This window comes from Lepisosteus platostomus, chromosome 6, assembly GCF_059453375.1.
Source record: "Lepisosteus platostomus isolate fLepPlt1 chromosome 6, fLepPlt1.hap1, whole genome shotgun sequence".
Lineage (NCBI taxonomy): Eukaryota > Metazoa > Chordata > Actinopteri > Semionotiformes > Lepisosteidae > Lepisosteus > Lepisosteus platostomus.
Window position 1 is genome coordinate 5,550,436 of NC_142616.1, and position 19,334 is coordinate 5,569,769.

Below are 19,334 nucleotides of genomic sequence, written 5' to 3' on the forward strand. Positions count from 1 at the left end.
CCCGTACATTGTTTTAATCTAATACTGGAACAACTGAACTTTTTTTCTCTCATATCGTCATTCAACAGCTTTCCGGCACTCTTCTCTGATGGTGGTTAAATAATAGTAATATGTGTGTAAATCTCATTTCTAAGGGCATTGTTCTTGGTGTTCTGAATAAAAACAAAGAAGCTTGTATAATGTTAAGTCAATCGCATCCTGGTTAACGTTTACATACATACGTGTGGAGTAAAAAAAAACTCCTATGTGCTTTAAAGAATGTACTAATTCAATTAAGTTACACGCAAATTTATTAAAAATACGCTCGATTAACTGGTTTGTAGAAACCTTTCAGCATATAAACTCATTTATATAATTACCCCTAACACAACACACCCTTCGATAAGGTTCTGATTTGCTGTTCTGTTTCATTCATTTTTTAATTGTCTTTGTTCTGTCACGATACCCCACGTGTACGTGTATAACCTTGTTTGCTGGATTTTCTGTTTCTGTACATTTAAAAAAAGTACGCCACTACCACTTCCGTCTCTGTTCTGTGACGTCACGATTAATTACACTGCGCTAACGGGGAAACCGGATTCGTCGCGGCCTTCGCTGGGACTTATGGGAGTTGTAGTCCTCCCCCCCGCGGTGCAGTGTGGGTACGGCGTAAGCGCTGGCTGACGCACTGGTAGAAACTCCGATCTCCGTGTCGCGGACGTGATCGTGTTTTCTGTAATTAATTATTGTCATCTTTAGAGGCGATTGCTCCCTTCGTCCCGAGGAGGTTCGATATCCTTTCGCTTTTTAAAAACAATCCTCCCTTTCTCTCCGGGAGAGGAAAGGCGGAGGTGAAGGTAAGTCGACGAGAGGAGAGAGAGAGTGGGGCCCAGGGGGTGGCGGGGAGGTGAGGGCGGTCGAGCGCGCAGCGTGTCCCCGCGGCCAGGCGTGCATGCCCGGCCGAAGGCCGCACTGCGAGACCGGGGATTGGGGAGGCCTTTGCGTCCGGGTTTGTGTGTGTGTGGCGGGGGAGCTGGTGTCGAGAGGAAGCCGAGGGGGGAGAGAGAGAGAGACTGGGGGAGCTTTTCCATCGTCTCTGAAGGGATTGGGGGTGTTTTATTTCCCTCACTCGCCCGAGTCCGGGGGAAGGTACAGAGACGTGCGTTTGTGCGGCACAGCAGGTCAGCAGAAACCCAGCGGGGAGGAGGAGGAGGGGGGAGACGAAAATAAAAACTTTATTCAGCAGAGAAACGGGAGTTGTGTTCGGCCCGGGAAGGGTGCGAGGCAGGCCGGGTGCCGGGAGTCCTGCCGGGAGGGACTTCGCTGGGGATAAAGACAGGAGGAGTGTTGGAGAGGAAGTGCTGATCACGCGAATCGCAACAGGAGGATAACAGCTGTTGCGCTTCTTCCAGGGCGAAATTCACTTTTGTTTTCTTCCGAACTGGGATCGGACCGACACTCTGTTACAGCCCGTTGCTGTTAAAGCCTTTCTCGAAGTTGGAAGTTTCTTAGTGCGTAGCCGGACGTCCGTGTGAAGCTCTCGAAACCCCCGAGATGATCAAATGTTGATTGTAGCGATTAACCTGTTGAGCAGCTGGTATTCTCAGTGCAGTGTTAATGTACTGGAGTGTCCAGTCAGTGTGTCTGTATTAACCCCTCTCTCTCAGTGCAGTGTTAATGTACTGGAGTGTCCAGTCAGTGTGTCTGTATTAACCCCCCTCTCTCTCAGTGCAGTGTTAATGTACTGGAGTGTCCAGTCAGTGTGTCTGTATTAACCCCTCTCTCTCAGTGCAGTGTTAATGTACTGGAGTGTCCAGTCAGTGTGTCTGTATTAACCCCTCTCTCTCAGTGCAGTGTTAATGTACTGGAGTGTCCAGTCAGTGTGTCTGTATTAACTCCTCTCTCTCTCTCAGTGCAGTGTTAATGTACTGGAGTGTCCAGTGTGTGTGTATGAACCCCTCTCTCTCTCTGTCAGGAAGGATGTATAACGGGATTGGCCTGCCCACCCCGCGGGGCAGTGGCACCAATGGCTACGTGCAGCGGAACCTGTCCAGCGTGCGGGCCAAGCGCTCGCGGACCGAGGGCGGCGGGCCGGACGACCTGCAGCGTCTGGAGCGGGAGAACGCCCTCAGCAGGCAGCCCAACGCCGAGATCCTGGAGCACCAGCGCAAGAGGCAGCTCGAGCTGAAGTGTGCCGAGCTGCAGGACATGATGGAGGAGCAGGGGTACGAGAGGGACCGGGAGGGGAGAGAGAGAGATTGAGGCTCAGGGCTGCAGGACATGATGGAGGAGCAGGGGTACGAGAGGGACCGGGAGGGCAGAGAGAGAGAGATTGAGGCTCAGAGCTGCAGGACATGATGGAGGAGCAGGGGTACGAGAGGGACCGGGAGGGGAGAGAGAGAGATTGAGGCTCAGAGCTGCAGGACATGATGGAGGAGCAGGGGTACAAGAGGGACCGGGAGGGGAGAGAGAGAGATTGAGGCTCAGAGCTGCAGGACATGATGGAGGAGCAGGGGTACGAGAGGGACCGGGAGGGGAGAGAGAGAGAGATTGAGGCTCAGAGCTGCAGGACATGATGGAGGAGCAGGGGTACGAGAGGGACCGGGAGGGGACAGAGAGAGAGATTGAGGCTCAGAGCTGCAGGACATGATGGAGGAGCAGGGGTACGAGAGGGACCGGGAGGGGAGAGAGAGAGAGATTGAGGCTCAGAGCTGCAGGACATGATGGAGGAGCAGGGGTACGAGAGGGACCGGGAGGGCAGAGAGAGAGAGATTGAGGCTCAGAGCTGCAGGACATGATGGAGGAGCAGGGGTACGAGAGGGACTGGGAGGGGAGAGAGAGAGAGATTGAGGCTCAGAGCTGCAGGACATGATGGAGGAGCAGGGGTACGAGAGGGACAGGGAGGGCAGAGAGAGAGATTGAGGCTCAGAGCTGCAGGACATGATGGAGGAGCAGGAGTACGAGAGGGACCGGGAGGGGGGAGAGAGAGATTGAGGCTCAGGGCTGCAGGACATGATGGAGGAGCAGGGGTACGAGAGGGACCGGGAGGGGAGAGAGAGAGATTGAGGCTCAGGGCTGCAGGACATGATGGAGGAGCAGGGGTACGAGAGGGACCGGGAGGGGGGAGAGAGAGAGAGATTGAGGCTCAGGGCTGCAGGACATGATGGAGGAGCAGGGGTACGAGAGGGACCGGGAGGGGAGAGAGAGAGATTGAGGCTCAGAGCTGCAGGACATGATGGAGGAGCAGGGGTACGAGAGGGACTGGGAGGGCAGAGAGAGAGATTGAGGCTCAGGGCTGGAGGAGATGATGGAGGAGCAGGGGTACGAGAGGGACCGGGAGGGGAGAGAGAGAGATTGAGGCTCAGGGCTGCAGGACATGATGGAGGAGCAGGGGTACGAGAGGGACCGGGGGGAGGAGAGAGAGAGATTGAGGCTCAGGGCTGCAGGACATGATGGAGGAGCAGGGGTACGAGAGGGACCGGGAGGGCAGAGAGAGAGATTTAGGCTCAGGGCTGCAGGACATGATGGAGGAGCAGGGGTACGAGAGGGACCGGGAGGGCAGAGAGAGAGATTGAGGCTCAGGGCTGCAGGACATGATGGAGGAGCAGGGGTACGAGAGGGACCGGGAGGGCAGAGAGAGAGATTGAGGCTCAGGGCTGCAGGACATGATGGAGGAGCAGGGGTACGAGAGGGACCGGGAGGGCAGAGAGAGAGAGATTGAGGCTCAGAGCTGCAGGACATGATGGAGGAGCAGGGGTACGAGAGGGACCGGGAGGGCAGAGAGAGAGATTGAGGCTCAGGGCTGCAGGACATGATTGAGGAGCAGGGGTACGAGAGGGACCGGGAGGGCAGAGAGAGAGAGAGATTGAGGCTCAGAGCTGCAGGACATGATGGAGGAGCAGGGGTACGAGAGGGACCGGGAGGGGAGAGAGAGAGATTGAGGCTCAGGGCTGCAGGACATGATGGAGGAGCAGGGGTACGAGAGGGACTGGGAGGGGAGAGAGAGAGATTGAGGCTCAGAGCTGCAGGACATGATGGAGGAGCAGGGGTACGAGAGGGACCGGGAGGGGAGAGAGAGAGAGATTGAGGCTCAGAGCCGCTGAGCTGCAGGACATGATGGAGGAGCAGGGGTACGAGAGGGACCGGGAGGGCAGAGAGAGAGATTGAGGCTCAGGGCTGCAGGACATGATGGAGGAGCAGGGGTACGAGAGGGACCGGGAGGGCAGAGAGAGAGATTGAGGCTCAGGGCTGCAGGACATGATGGAGGAGCAGGGGTACGAGAGGGACCGGGAGGGCAGAGAGAGAGAGATTGAGGCTCAGAGCTGCAGGACATGATGGAGGAGCAGGGGTACGAGAGGGACCGGGAGGGCAGAGAGAGAGATTGAGGCTCAGGGCTGCAGGACATGATTGAGGAGCAGGGGTACGAGAGGGACCGGGAGGGCAGAGAGAGAGAGAGATTGAGGCTCAGAGCTGCAGGACATGATGGAGGAGCAGGGGTACGAGAGGGACCAGGAGGGGAGAGAGAGAGATTGAGGCTCAGGGCTGCAGGACATGATGGAGGAGCAGGGGTACGAGAGGGACCGGGAGGGGAGAGAGAGAGATTGAGGCTCAGAGCTGCAGGACATGATGGAGGAGCAGGGGTACAAGAGGGACCGGGAGGGGGCAGAGAGAGAGATTGAGGCTCAGAGCCGCTGAGCTGCAGGACATGATGGAGGAGCAGGGGTACGAGAGGGACTGGGGGGAGAGAGAGATTGAGGCTCAGAGCCGCTGAGCTGCAGGACATGATGGAGGAGCAGGGGTACGAGAGGGACCGGGGGGAGGAGAGAGAGAGAGAGAGATTGAGGCTCAGAGCCGCTGAGCTGCAGGACATGATGGAGGAGCAGGGAGGGCAGTGACCCGTCTGTGGGTCCAGCCAGTGTCTGGTGCAGATAGACCTGGTAGTCCTTGTCCTGCTTGCCCGGCCGGTCTGATTGATGGATAAGCTAACCCACGTGTGTTTTCTTTGCGGTCCCCGCAGGTACTCGGTCGAGGAGATCGATGAGAAAGTGGCCACCTTCCGCCTGATGCTGCAGGAGAAGCAGGAGCCCGTGGCGAAGGAGGCGCCCAGCGAGAGGCCAACGTGAGTCATTGACGCGACGCCAAGTGAGGCACCTCAGTACAACACCAAGCACTAGGCAGAAGGGGCACAAACACCTGCAGGGGCCTGCTGTCTGGTGTGGAGGGCAGGGTAAAACACCAAGCTGTAGGCCAAGCAGGCACAAACACCTGCAGGGGCCTGCTGTCTGGTGTGGAGGGCAGGGTAAAACACCAAGCTGTAGGCCAAGCAGGCACAAACACCTGCAGGGACCTTACTGTCTGGTGTGTAGGGTTGTGTAGAACACCAAGCTGTGGGTAGAGCAGGCACAAACACCTGCAGGGGCCTGCCGTCTGGTGTGGAGGGCAGGGTAAAGCACCAAGCTGGAGGTAGAGCAGGCACAAACACCTGCAGGGGCCTTACTGTCTGGTGTGTAGGGTTGGGTAAAACACCAAGCTGTAGGCCAAGCAGGCACAAACACCTGCAGGGGCCTGCCGTCTGATCAGATCAACCTCAAGCTCTAGCCGGAAGAAAGAGAGGCCTTTCTTTACGCAGAGGGCGGTGAGGGCAGGGAACAAGCTGCCCAGCCGGGGCGTTGAGACCCTGGATCCCCTGCTTTCCTCCAGGAAACGCCTGGGTGAGATCCTGCCCAGCCATGCTGTTGAGGAACAGCGGGATCAGTTTACCTCTAACCCCCTCCTGCTTGAGACCCTTCCCATGGTCCTCTCTCCGTCTCTCTCCAGGGTGACGGAGACTCACGCGCTGGCGGCGGCCAATCAGGAGAAGAACGAGCGTTTGCGGGCGGCGTTCGGCATCGGCGAGGACTACGTGGACGGCTCCTCCTTCCACCCCGAGCGGAGGGAGAGGGAGAGGGAGCGCCGGGAGAAGGAGCGCCAGGAGAGGGAGAAGCAGTACACGTGAGTCAGGGCGAGGGGGAGAGACGCCACTGCGGGACCTGGGCCCTGTCTGTCTGCTTGACTGTGGACTGTCCCTCTGCGTGCCTGTGGGCTGTCCTGAGCCCTGTCCCTCTGCGTGCCTGTGGGCTGTCCTGAGCCCTGTCCCTCTGCGTGCCTGTGGGCTGTCCTGAGCCCTGTCCCTCTGCGTGCCTGCGGGCTGTCCTGAGCCCTGTCTGTCTGCTTGACTGTAGGCTGTCTCTCTGTGTGACTGTGGGCTGTCCTGAGCCCTGTCCCTCTGCGTGCCTGTGGGCTGTCCCTCTGCGTGCCTGTGGGCTGTCCCTCTGCGTGCCTGTGGGCTGTCCTGAGCCCTGTCCCTCTGCGTGCCTGTGGGCTGTCCTGAGCCCTGTCCCTCTGCGTGCCTGTGGGCTGTCCTGAGCCCTGTCCCTCTGCGTGCCTGTGGGCTGTCCCTCTGCGTGCCTGTGGGCTGTCCCTCTGCATGCCTGTGGGCTGTCCTGAGCCCTGTCCCTCTGCGTGCCTGTGGGCTGTCCTGAGCCCTGTCCCTCTGCGTGCCTGTGGGCTGTCCTGAGCCCTGTCCCTCTGCGTGCCTGTGGGCTGTCCCTCTGCGTGCCTGTGGGCTGTCCCTCTGCGTGCCTGTGGGCTGTCCTGAGCCCTGTCCCTCTGCGTGCCTGTGGGCTGTCCTGAGCCCTGTCCCTCTGCGTGCCTGTGGGCTGTCCTGAGCCCTGTCCCTCTGCGTGCCTGTGGGCTGTCCTGAGCCCTGTCCCTCTGCGTGCCTGTGGGCTGTCCTGAGCCCTGTCCCTCTGCGTGCCTGTGGGCTGTCCCTCTGCGTGCCTGTGGGCTGTCCCTCTGCGTGCCTGTGGGCTGTCCCTCTGCGTGCCTGTGGGCTGTCCTGAGCCCTGTCCTTCTGTGTGACTGTGGGCTGTCCTGAGCCCTGTCCCTCTGCGTGACTGTGGGCTGTCCCTCTGCGTGCCTGTGGGCTGTCCTGAGCCCTGTCCCTCTGCGTGCCTGTGGGCTGTCCTGAGCCCTGTCCCTCTGCGTGCCTGTGGGCTGTCCTGAGCCCTGTCCCTCTGCGTGCCTGTGGGCTGTCCCTCTGCATGACTGTGGGCTGTCCTGAGCCCTGTCTGTCTGCGTGCCTGTGGGCTGTCCTGAGCCCTGTCCCTCTGTGTGCCTGTGGGCTGTCCTGAGCCCTGTTTGGACACGAGTGCAGTGTCTCTGGTCTCATTTTCCCCCCTCTTTGCTTCTCCAGGCTGATTGAGGCGTCTTCAGATGAGTCTCCTTCCCCTCCCCCTCAGCAGAGAAAGAAGAAAAAGAAGAAGGAGAAGCACAGAGACAGGTAAGGGGGTGCGGGAGTGTGGGGCGAGAGAGGAGGCGGTAGGGAAGAGGAGGGGAGAGAAAGGAGTCGTCTTGACGCCCGCTGTCCCGCTCGTTTCAGCTCAGAGAGCCGGTCGCCGTCCCCGCACCGGGAGAAGAAGAGATCAAAGAAGAAGAAGAAGAGAAGGTGAGGCCCCAAGGGTGTGGAGATGTCGGGGCTGCAGGGGCGGAGATTGGTTCTGTAATAATGGGTTTGTTTCTATGTCTGTCTCTCAGGTCGGGCTCTGTGCAGAAGGAGAACAGACACAGGTAAGACCCACAACGCAAACATAAGAATTTGTCACAGTCCAGGTTTAATGGAGACATGGGCTGGCAGTAGTATTACTGCACTGTCTCTGTTCCTCTCTCTTTCTCCAAGTCTTCTCCAGACTGTCCTGTTTCTCTCGGTGCGTCAGTTACAGTCCAGGTTTAATGGAGAAATGGGTTGACAGTTCTCGTTCCTTATCTAGTCTATTTTACATTTGGTCTGAATACTTTACAGCAGGGATCTCCAGCCTGTATCCTAAAACTTTTTTATAGACACCTTTTAAATCAGTAGTTTTCTAAAGGCCTGGAAGAGTTTAACTTTAATCGCTCGAAAACAAGGTCTGTTCCATTAAGTCTTGTAGAGGGCATTTTGAACGGTGTTCTTCATGAATATACTATTCCTTAATTGATTAAACAAGTGTCATAATTCTTAAATAACTGGAGATGAAGGATGTTATATAATAAACCGGATTGGGGTTCTCTAGGACCAGGGTTAGAAACGTCTTATTTGCACGCACTGGCTTTTAAAATAGTGGCGCGCGCTCCTCCTCGTCTTTTGTCCTTTCCGCCTGAAAATTCAAACATGGCGGGGGTGTGATTTCTCATTGACGTGCTGTTTGACGCCTCTCCGCAGCTCTCCCAGTGCCTCTGACAGGCCGAGGTCCAAGGAGAAGAGGAAGAGGTGAGTACGCTGCCTTCATCTCCGCTGCCGCCGCAAGAGTAGGAGGTCAGGGATTCGCTCTGTGTGGGTGAAAAGTGTTCGATCTTTGCATGCTGAAGCAGGGAGACAGACATCTGCTCTAGGTGACGTTTCAGCGTGACTGAAGAAGGGGGTAACCGATGCCAAAACCTTCTGTTTTGTTACATGTGGACCATATGTAATTATTGACCAATTATACAATAACCTCTACTAAACACCATTTTGTGTGGTAGCTCGGAGATGGTCTAAAGTGAAAAATAAGCTTTTTTTCCCTGCAATTACTGGGGTGCAGAGAATTACAGGAAGATGCCCTGTTTGTTCTCTGGATTGTGTACTGGATTAAAACTCATCTCAAACCTTTGCTGCACTGTGCTGTGACGTGTTGCAGCCCCACACTTGGGGTGTTGAGGCAGTCCTCTGGGCGTCCTAAGTAACTGTGCAGTGAATCTCCCCCTTAAAGTGTTCCTGAGTAGCAGGTAGCCTGACTTAATACTGGTGATGCGTTCCAATTTAAATCTGAGGTCCTTACAAGGATGAATCTCTTACTAAGAGGTGGTTTGCGAGACAGACACTGGGAACCCCTCAGTGCCAGTGGGTTCTCGCCAAGTGAGTGCGCGGAAGGGTACCCCGACAGCAAATGATGCCAGCTGCACCCCGACTGTATTGGGTTGTGCGTAGTGGTGGCGGCGGCACACGGTCTCCTGCAGCGACAGGAACTGAACGCTTATCTGTTGGGATTAGGATGAAGCGTTAAAGACCTGTGTGGCTCCTCCCGTTTCTGCAGGTCCGACAGTGGGACCCCTCCCCCAAAGAAACATCAGAGAAGGAGAAGCCGCTCCTCCTCTTCAGACTCCTCCCCCAGGTGCAAGCCTCCCTCTCGTTCGCCGTCGTCTCTCTTCGTTCGTGCGCGTCTGTGCGGCTCATTCTCTCTCTTGCTTCGGGAGAGTTCAACCTGCCTCTTCTTCCAGCCAATCCCCTGCTCCGCTCCGAGAGGTGCGGCCAGCTCAGCCCGCCAGACGTGCCGATGATGGAAGAGGGCGGTCCCCCGAAGGCAGGAAAGGGAGGGGCCAAGAGGCTGGGAGCCCACAGAGGTCACAGGTCAGAGAGGTAAGAGGGCAAGAGGTGGTTCGGCGTAAACGACTTCCTAGCTCTTTGCTGTCGTCCTGGTTTAGGCGGGAAATTGGGTTGGCCCATTTGCTAAACCTAAAATCAACCTGCAAAAGAAAAGAAGATGAACTTAGTTGAGTAGTGTACAGTCAGTCAGCGTCGTCTTGTTTTTAAGCCCAACATGTTGTTTTTTTCCTTGCAGAGATCCCCGAGACGCTCCACTCCGCCCGATAGAGGAGACCGGCGCAGGGACAGGGAGCGGGAGAGAGACCGAGAGAGAGACCAGGGAAAGAGGAACGAGAGGAGGAGGCGGCACGACTCCTCCTCCTCCGCCTCTCCCTCCCCGGATCGGGAGCGGCGGCAGCGCAGCAGGGAGCGGGAGGAGTCCCCTCGCGACCGATCGAGCCGAGAGAGGGACAGGCGGGCAGACCGGGGGAGGGAGAGGGAGAAAGAGAAGGAGGACTCGCCCCGGCAGAGAAGGGACAGAGAGAGAGAGCGGCGGGCGAACGACAGGCACTCGTCGCCGGAGGCCTCCCCTTCCCCCCGCCGCTCGCCCCTCACCAACGGAAGGGGCAAAGAACGAGAGCGGGAGAGAGACCGAGAGCAGGAGAGAGACAGGAACCGGGAGAAGGAGAGGCAGAGGGACTTAGAGAGAGACCGGGAGAGGGAGAAGGAGAGGCAGAGAGAACTGGAGAGGGAGAAAGAGAGGCAGAGAGAACTGGAGAGAGAACGGGAGAAGCAGAGAGAACTGGAGAGAGAGAAGGAGAAGGAGAGGCAGAGAGAACTGGAGAGGGAGAAGGAGAGGCAGAGAGAACTGGAGAAGGAGAAGGAGAGGCAGAGAGAACTGGAGAGAGAACGGGAAAGGGAGAAGGAGAGGCAGAAAGAATTGGAAAGAGAACGGGAGAGAGAAGTGAAACAGCGGGACAGAGAGCAGGAACAAGAGAGAGGGGTGGAGAGAGAACGAGAGAGCAAGAGGACTCGGCTGAGCAAGACTTCCGAAGAACAGAACGAGAGGCACGGGGGCAGAGCGGAGGCCAAGGAGAAGAGCCACGTGCCGAGAGAGAGGAAGAAAGAGAGTGGGAAGGGTGTGGCGATGGAGAAGTCGAAGGAGAAGGGAGACCGAGCTGCGACCCGGGGAAAGAATGCCCGAGATCATAGCAGCGATTCCAGTAGCAGCAGCAGCAGCACCAGCAGCAGCAGCAGCGGCTCTGGATCAACTTCGTCGTCGTCCTCTTCCTCCTCCTCCTCTTCGTCTTCTTCGTCATCCTCCTCCTCCTCTTCGTCGTCCTCGTCGTCTTCCTCCTCCTCCTCTGACGAGGAGGAAGATGGGAAACGCAAGGCAGGAAGCGAGAAAAGGCCGGAGGACAAGACGAAGAAGAAGAGTCGACGGAAGGAGTCTGGGGAGGAACGCCCATCGGCTCTCACAGCAACCTCTGCTCCAGCCCCGCTCCCGCCTTCTCCCCAGCTGTGGGACAGACCATGCGGAGAGCGAGACTCTCCTGGGCGGAGAAGGGAGAGGCCCAGCTCTCCGGATACGAGATGTCGACTGACGCCATCTCCACAAGAGGAGGAGGAGGAGGAGAAGAGAGAGGCATCTTATCCTTCCGCCTTCAGGAGGGAGAGAGAAAAGGAGTCACCAGCAAGGGCAGAGAGATGGAACGAGGGAGACTCCTCGGGGGAGAGGGAGGTGGCCATCCGGCGCTCCGATGAGAGAGACGTGGCCGGAAGGACAAAGAGAGATGTCCCAAGGGAGGCGGGACACTGGGACCAGAGTACTGGACAGAAACCAGAGATTGAGCGAGAGACGGAGAGATACTCGCCGACGGAGGGAGAATCGCCTTTGCCTTCTCCGAGAGAGAGGAGAGAATCGGATCGTCCTTCCAAGAGCAGCCGCTGGGACAAGACTACCGAAACACCCCGAGAGGTGGAGAGGGGGAGAGAGAGGGGCAGGGAAAGGTACTCACCTGTCTGGAGAGAGAGAACCACGCGGTCACCCTCTCCCCCAAGTCACAAGGAGAGGGAGATTCCTGGAAGACCGAGAGGGAAAGAGAGGTACTCCCCAACAGATAGGGGGCGGGTGACTCCATCCCCATCTCCTACGAGGGAGAGGGAGACTCTGGGAAGAGAGAGAGGGAAAGAGAGATACTCCCCAACGGAGAGGGAGCGTGAGACTCCATCCCCATCTCCTCAGAGGGAGACTCTGGGAAAAGAGAAAGAGAGGTACTCACCAATGGATAGGGAACGGGAGACTCCATCCCCATCCCCTCCGAGGGAGGGGGAGACTCTGGGAAGAGAGAGAGGGAAAGAGCGGTATTCCCCAACAGATAGGAAGCGAGAGACTCCCTCCCCCTCTCCTCCGAGGCAGAGAGAGACTCGAGGGAAAGAGAGGTACTCCCCCACAGACAGAGAGCGGGAGACCCCATCCCCCTCCCCTTCAAGGGAGAGGAGACTGACTCCGAAAGCTGTGGGGAGAGTGCGAGAGGGTGAACGCAGGGACCAGACACCAGGATCGGATCGAGGGAGAGAGGTGGGGAAGAAGGGTTCGGACAGAGGGAAAGAGAGGTACACCCCTTCAGGAAGAGAGAGGGTAACGCCCTCCCTCACTCCCCCGAGAGAAGAGAGAGCAAGCTCGCGTTCTTCAGCGATAAGGAGAGAGAGGGAGTCCCCACCTCGGGCTGAGAGAGGCAGCGAGAAGTACTCTCCAAGTGAAAGGGAGAAAGAGAAGAGAGGAACATCAGGAAGGGGTGCGGAGAGATATTCTCCAACAGATCCCGAGAGGGGGGTGTCATCCCCCTCTCCCCTGAGAGAGTGGGATGTTCCCAAGACCTCCGGGGAGATGGAGAGAGGAGAGTGCCGTTGGAACCAGGCTGGGATGGACACTGGAAGGGAGAGGTGCCCTTCTAAAGAGAGGAGCGAGTCCCCGGAGGCAGCAGGCAGTGGGAAGGAGACGTACTCCCCAACAGAGAGAGAGAGACAAACACCCTCTCCCCCGAGACAGAGTCGAACCCCCTCCCCTCCGAGAGAGATGAGGATGGAGCGGCAGACACCCGTGGAACGGGAGAGGGAGGGAGGGAGTGCACCGTCCCATTCTTCGGTGATGAGGAGCGAAAGGGAGTCGCCGTCGCCCCAGAGGCCCGGAAGGGGGACAAAGAGCCACGCTGGGGGACCCAGTTTGCCATCTCGCCGCTCCTCCTCGTCCTCCTCATCTTCCTCCTCCTCTTCGTCTCCCTCTCCTGCTGCACAGGACCGGCCCCTCACTCCTCCACTGCAGTACCAGAATCCCCCCATTACCAGAAAGCCGTCTCCTTCTCCCAGTACCAGCCGAGTTACCAGAAAGCCCTCCCTGCCTCGCTCTCCTTCCCCCCAGCGCTTGCCAGTCTCCCAGTCGCGCCGAGACAGGGACAGGGAGCGGGACAGGGACAGGGAGCGGGATAGGGACAGGGACAGGGAGAGAGAGCGGGAGAGGGACAGGCAACGGGATCGGGAGAAGGAGAGGGACAGGGAACGGGATAGGGAGAGGGAAAGAGATAGGGAGAGAGACAGGGAACGGGAGAGGGAGAGAAACAGGGACAGGGAATGGGAGAGACAGAGGGATAGGGACCGGAGGAGCTCTCCGGTTGTATCCCGACGGGACAGGGACAGAGAGAGGGACAGGGAGAGGGAGAGGGACCGGGACTGGGAGAGGCGCAGGCGAAGGAGGACCCGCTCCAGATCTCGGACCAGTAGCCGATCTCGCTCGCGCCGTCCACGCAGCCCCCCCTACAGGTGAGAGGGTGCAAGAGGCTTTCCCGATTGTGTGCAAGGTCCCGTTAACGTCTGCGTCTTAGCCGTTTGTTTGTCGGTCAGGCTGTCCACTGTTGGCCTGTCCGTCAGTGAGGCAGACTAGCCAAGACAAGCTCAGATCCTGGTGTCCCGAGTGTCCAAAAGGTTTTTGTCCCGACCAGAGCAATCGCCTCATCTTCTTCTGTTTTTCTTTAAGCACTTGCGTCCTGCAGTGTTGGGGAAAGAGAGCTGCGATACTATCAGTATTGGACACCTCATTAACACAGAGATAACTTTATCTTGTATATCATATACTGTATATGACCTTTTGAGCCCATATTTCTCCGAGCGCAACCCGGGTGTTAGGAGAGGAATGCATGAATTGGTTGATTAAAAATGCAACGGGTGCTTGTTGGTACTAACGTAGCCCTCGTTGTTTTTAATGTCTTGAAGTATACATTAGAACAGAGACTCGGTTAAGGGGGGGAAACAATCTGTGAAGTGGGGAACTCCAGGACTGGGGAGCTCTGTCAGGGCCTTGTAATGAATCTTTAGTAGTGAAACAGGAAGGTAGTTTCAACCCCTCTCTCACTCTCTCCTCGTCTCTCCAGGTACCGTCTCTCGCCCTCCCGCCGCCGTTCCCCCTCTCCCTTCAGGAGAAGGAGAAGCAGTCGCTCCCTGTCCCGGGAGCGGGCGCGAGAACGGGAGAGGAACCGGGAAAGAGAGAGGGAGAGGGAGAGGGAGCGCCGCGCAAAGTCTCCCCCCAGAGCCCCCGAGCGCCGCGCCCGTTCCGCTTCCTCGTCTTCGACGTCGTCCTCCTCCTCTTCGTCTTCGTCCAGCTCCTCCTCCTCTTCCTCCTCCTCCTCCCCCCCTTCTCAGCCCCCCAGTCCTCCCCGCACCGGGGCCCCGGCGACGGAGGCGAACGGCCATGGGGGCAGAGGGAGCGACGGGGAGAGGGAGGTGTCGGACAGAGGGCCGGCGCAAGGGAGCGAGGAGGGGAGCGAGCAAGGGAGCGACGCCAAGGTGGACACCCAGAGGGAAGAGCAGGACAGGCTGAGCCCAGCAGAGAGAGAGCACGCGCCCGACAAGGACAGAGAGAGGGAGGAGGGTAGAGAGCAGGACGTCTCCTCTCCCTGCCCGCTTAAGGAGGAAGAGGGAGAGAGAGCCGGGGGGGAGGCACTGAAGGATCCCTCTCAGTCTTTCGGAGAGCAACAGCGGGAGGAGAGCGAGGAAAGAGGGGCGTCCATTCATCAGTCGCGTACCCCCTCTCCTTCCTCCGCAGGGGTTAGAGTGTACCCCGCCTCTCCAAGCACCCAGTCGCGTGCAGGTCCTGGTGAGTTATCTCCCGGGAAACTGCCGGCCCCCAGCCGGAGGCGTTCCTGCTCCCCGGCTGTGGAACCCAGCTGCCGCCAATCGCGATCCAGGTCGCCAGCCCAGGAGCCCCGCGACAGCCAATTGGAAAGGTCATCTCCCAGAGGGGCGGGAGAAGCCAGCCAATCACCTTCTGGGTTTGTCGTCAAGCCGGCCCCTGCCTCTGCCGCTGACCAATCAGGACCAAATTCTCCGGGTTCTGTGAGCCAATCATTGAATGGGCCAGAGGAACAGGCCAATGGGAGGAGAGAGAAGGAGGGACCTGGCAGCGAAGACAGCCAGTCGGAAAAACCTAATGACAGGAAAGGGCAGGACAGTTCATCATCTTCGTCATCTTCCTCCTCGTCATCCTCCTCCTCCTCCTCTTCTTCATCCGACAGCTCTGACTCCGAGACAGAGGACAAAAGAGGGTGAGAAATTTGTCCTTTCCATTTCTCTCTCTCTCAATCTGTGGTGCATTTCTGTCTCGCACTACTTTTCCTCTGCTGTGAAGGCAGTTTCACCATTTCTTTTTTCTACAGTTCTGGGCGAAATTCAAAGTAATACCAGCTTGAAAACCGATTGAATTTATATTGCAGGCAGCTCTGCTCGATGTGTGGCTATTCAGGACCCTCGCCCGGTGTTGTAAAATATGATGTAAGGCTGGTGAAAATACCTGCCGTCTCACTTCTGCCCTCCCCCCCCCCTCCCCCCAGGTCCGAGGGCGAAGCGGCCAACCAGAAGAAGGCAGGGAAGGCCTCGGGCTCCTCCTCTTCCTCCTCCGACTCCTCCTCCTCCTCCTCCGACTCATCCTCCTCCGGGAGCGAGGACTCTCCCGCTGCAGACTCTGCGAAGTGGTAATGAGCAGGAGCAGGGGGGTGTCTGTTACTGCCAGTGTCGAACCAGTAGTGTTTCTGCCCAGGAGCACTGTCATTTGAGAAAATGTGTGCTCTATATCATTTTTTGCATCTTTTGAACAAAAAATACTTGCAATCAACACACGGCGAGCGAAACTTTGTTCCTGTGGCGGTTTCTTGAAATATACAGGCTCTTTATTGCGTGTATCGTTAATATCCGTATAAAATTTTCTTCAACATCCAAAGCACATACTCCACCCATCGTAAGCAGTTGACCTTGTACTGCCCCGATATTGATATCTTGATTTTGATCAATTGATATTCTTGATTTTTGGAGTCCCGTGTAGTAGTTCTTTCTGCTTTTTATTGTCTGTGCTTTCCTTCCTTACTGAGGGGAGAGTCCGGTGTTGGGTTTTTCAGACAGAATCCCTCTTCAGTGGGTTTTTGTCCGTGCAATCCGACGCCTGTTAAAAGAGGGGGTTTCCTGCCGGTATCATTTGGAGAGAGAGCGGCCGAGTGCCCTCAGACCAGCTCCGCCGTCTTCTCGCTGGCCTGGCACTAGGGCTGGGCGATACATATCGAAAACGTATCGATACCGATGTTAAGAATCTCTCGCCGACCTTATTTTGCTTATGTCGGGATGAAAGCTTTCCCCACTGTGCGGTTTTCATGAGCGGTCCCCAGTCGTCAGATCCAGTCACAGGCTTCTGCCTTGTCCAACCCGCGTTCTTCATTCAAAACCCAAAGCAGCGAGCCGGGCGTGAGACGACGGGAGCGCTCGTGCTGAACCCCCGTCGGGCAGGGAGGACTCGAGCACGAAGGAAGACGAGCTGGTAGCTCAGACAGATGCAGTGTCGATCGTTAGGTCGTGTGTTGGCTTCAGCGAACCGGATGCCGAACAGAGAGAAGTCGGATGTGAGCTCTTGTCGGGAGAACCGTTTCTGCGCCCACAAGTAACACGAGCAACTGGTTTCATCGCTTTAAACGCAGCCATGTCGTGGGATACGAAGCGCGCATGGCCAAAAAACGAGAGAGACTGTCAAGCGCACTCATGGCCGAAGGGATTCCTCTCTTAACACGAGCGTTTACTCATGCCACTCGATGCGCGAAAGATTCACGCAGGCGTGACGCGATAACGAACGCCATTACACACTGCACAGCGAAGGACATGCTTCCCATAGCTGCAGTGGTTTGAAAGACTCGTTCAAGCCCCCGATGCGTAGAGATGCGTTGTGCCCTCGAGAACACATTTTTCTCAAACTGTGGTGCCTGACGTTTACTAAGTTTCATAGTTTCGCATATTTAAAATGGGGTCTTCCAGCATATCATATCGTATTTCAAGGGTTTCAGGAAAAATGCTCGTTCCATTTATCGTTATCGGGGTAACTGTGGGAAATTATCGCGATATGGATTTGTTCACGGTGGTTCTCTCCCTCTCTCCCCCAGTCCTCCCCGGCCCAGGGAGCCGGCCGATTCCCTGCGGGACTCCCGCTCTCCCAGCTACTCCCCGCCGCTCCGACAGCGCAGGCCGGCGCCGTCCTCACCCCCCCCTCACAGGTGAGCGACCCGGTCCCGCAGGGGGCCCTCGGGGGGGACACAAACACGCTCTCGCCGGCGCTGGACTGTGGCCGGGCCCGCTTGGGGCCTCCTGGCGATGGGCTGTTTCTGCGTGCGTCCGGATCAGTCGGATGTGGCGACTCGGAGCCGTCTGGGGTCGCTCCGTTCCGGCAGGGTGGGAGAAGCGTGCCTTTGTGGCCCCTGGCCTGGGGGGAGGGGGGGGTGGTATCGTAGGCCTCCGTACACCCCACAGCTGCACCCTTCCTTTAGCGCTGGGGGTGGAGGTAGGGGAGAGCGTACCCCTCGCTCGGTGTGAGGGGCGGCCGCCTGGACAAGCGGATCTTCTCCCGTCATGCCGGGGGGGGGCACAGAAGCAGCCCGGGCTTGGCGGGACAGAGTCCGGGCCCCAGCGTGTGCTTGTCAGCCAGGGCTGTCCTGTTGTGTGTGCGTCTGCAGGATGAACCCTGACTCTCTCTCTCTCTCTCTCTCTCTCTCTCTCTCTCTCTCCCCTCTGTCTGCCCGCAGGGGTCAGAGGTCAGACAGCCGGTCACCCAGCAAGAAACGCAGGAAATAAGGTGCCGGGCGGGAAGGTAAGCGATTCCTGTGGTTGGCCAGGCGGAGTCCCGCTCGGAAAGCGTTTTTTTCCCCGGTTCTCGCCAGTCGTACCCCTGGCAGGAGGGCCGTTCCGATCGGAAAGGGGGCGCACCGTCCCCACGTCTTCTCACCGAGCCGTGAGATGAGCGGGGGAGGAGGGGGGAGGACAGCGCGGGAGACTGGCCTGTCGGGTTTGACCAGAGCCTTTTCTTTCTTGTTCGCAGGTGTCGACACCCGGACTCCCTCTCCCAACTCCCCCCCGCCCCCCCCAACTCTGTGGTGGTACAGCCCAGGACCTAGTCTGCAAGATGCTCGTGGGCCGTCCCACTCTGGGTTGCTCGGGGGGGGGGAGGCGAGGGGAGTGGTACAAGGACACTGTTCCAAGATGGAGGACTGAGATGCTGACACTGGAGTTTGGGAAAGACGACGAAAGGAAGAGAAGAGCGAGCGAGAGAGAGAGAGACCCACCAGGAGGAGAGGCCGATATCCGATTGTGACTTTTGTGCTGTTTTTGGAGGACGGAAATGGTTCCCTTTTCGTTTTGTTTGTTCTGGGGAAGGTGGAGAGAGCGCGGTGTGCAGGCGATGTTGACGCGGGCTTCGGATGTGCGTGCCCACGCCGCACTGGGTCTTGATCTGTGAATTATTTTTGGGGGGGAGGGGGGGCGCAGGGCAAGATGACACTGTTTGTGAATACAAAACATTCTTTAAAAGCTGTTTTTTTTGTGAAATAATAAAATCAAAAAAGAAAAAAAAATCCGGCAGTTCTTTGGAGTTTTCTGTTTCTGGCGTGTGTGTGTTTTCAGTCTTGTTACACCAGGAGGACAGCTGGTCCGGTGGTTCTGGTCCAGTCCTGTTACACCAGGAGGACAGCTGGTCCGGTGGTTCTGGTCCAGTCCTGTTACACCAGGAGGACAGCTGGTCCGGTGGTTCTGGTCCAGTCCTGTTACACCAGGAGGACAGCTGGTCCAGTGGTTCTGGTCCAGTCTTGTTACAGTGGAAGGACCGCTGGTCCGGTGGTTCAGGTCCAGTCTTCTAGTCCAGGAGGACAGCTGGTCCAGTGGTTCAGGTCCAGTCTTGTTACAGTGGAAGGACAGCTGGTCCGGTTTTGGACCCGTCTTTTTACAGTGGGAGGACAGCTAGTCCAGTGGTTCTGGTCCAGTCTTGTTACACCAGGAGGACAGCTGGTCCAGTGGTTCAGGTCCAGTCTTTTTAGACCAGGAGGACAGCTGGTCCAGTGGTTCAGGTCCAGTCTTGTTAGACCAGAAGGACAGCTGGTCCGGTGGTTCTGGTCCAGTCTTGTTACAGTGGAAGGACAGCTGGTCCGGTGGTTCTGGTCCAGTCTTGTTACACCGGGAGGACAGCTGGTCCGGTGGTTTAGATTCAGTGGTTCAGAAGCACAAATGGGTTTGTACAGTATGTATATCTACAGAGCATACGAATCAGTTATGTTAATGGATGTATGTTTTTAAAAACAACAGCAACTAAAGAGATAGAGAGGAGAACATTTTGTAGTTTATTAATCCCAGGATCTGAACTATGTCTCGAGAGAAGCCAGGATATTGGCTTCAACAATATAACTGGGTAGCTTTTTCCACTCTCCCACCCCCCTTTGTGTAAAAAAAAGTATTGAAATTGACAGACAATAACCAAAAACATTTGTGTCAATTGATCATTACAGATTCATCACCTCAGCATTACGAATCTTGGATATCCTGTATCATGGAAAATGTCAAATAAAGATACATCACCAGATCACATCTATATCGTTATATAAACAAAATGAATTCATGCACCTATATCCTGTCTGTTCAAAAAATGTGA

At 57.0% G+C, this 19,334-nt stretch overlaps 1 protein-coding gene across 3 annotated transcripts; it reads left to right on the forward strand.

Moving 5' to 3' along the window:
• The first annotated feature begins 621 nt into the window (after positions 1-621).
• Positions 622-18,267, forward strand: srrm2 (serine/arginine repetitive matrix 2). 3 transcript variants are annotated; one of them, XM_088633879.1, is made up of 16 exons: positions 622-836; positions 1,955-2,204; positions 4,997-5,098; positions 5,797-5,970; positions 7,214-7,300; positions 7,400-7,465; positions 7,555-7,587; positions 8,219-8,266; positions 9,069-9,146; positions 9,253-9,391; positions 9,594-13,156; positions 13,765-14,934; positions 15,220-15,360; positions 16,807-16,917; positions 17,443-17,507; positions 17,736-18,267. In XM_088633879.1, the coding sequence occupies exons 2-15, from the start codon at positions 1,960-1,962 to the stop codon at positions 17,489-17,491; spliced, it is 6,006 nt and encodes a 2,001-aa protein (XP_088490005.1). In that variant the 5' UTR covers positions 622-836; positions 1,955-1,959; the 3' UTR covers positions 17,492-17,507; positions 17,736-18,267. The 3 variants fall into 3 exon arrangements, with proteins under 3 accessions (XP_088490005.1, XP_088490006.1, XP_088490007.1); XM_088633880.1 differs by having other exon boundaries at positions 1,959-2,204; XM_088633881.1 differs by lacking the exons at positions 622-836; positions 1,955-2,204 and adding an exon at positions 4,842-4,863 and having other exon boundaries at positions 4,996-5,098.
• Positions 18,268-19,334: the final 1,067 nt, after the last annotated feature.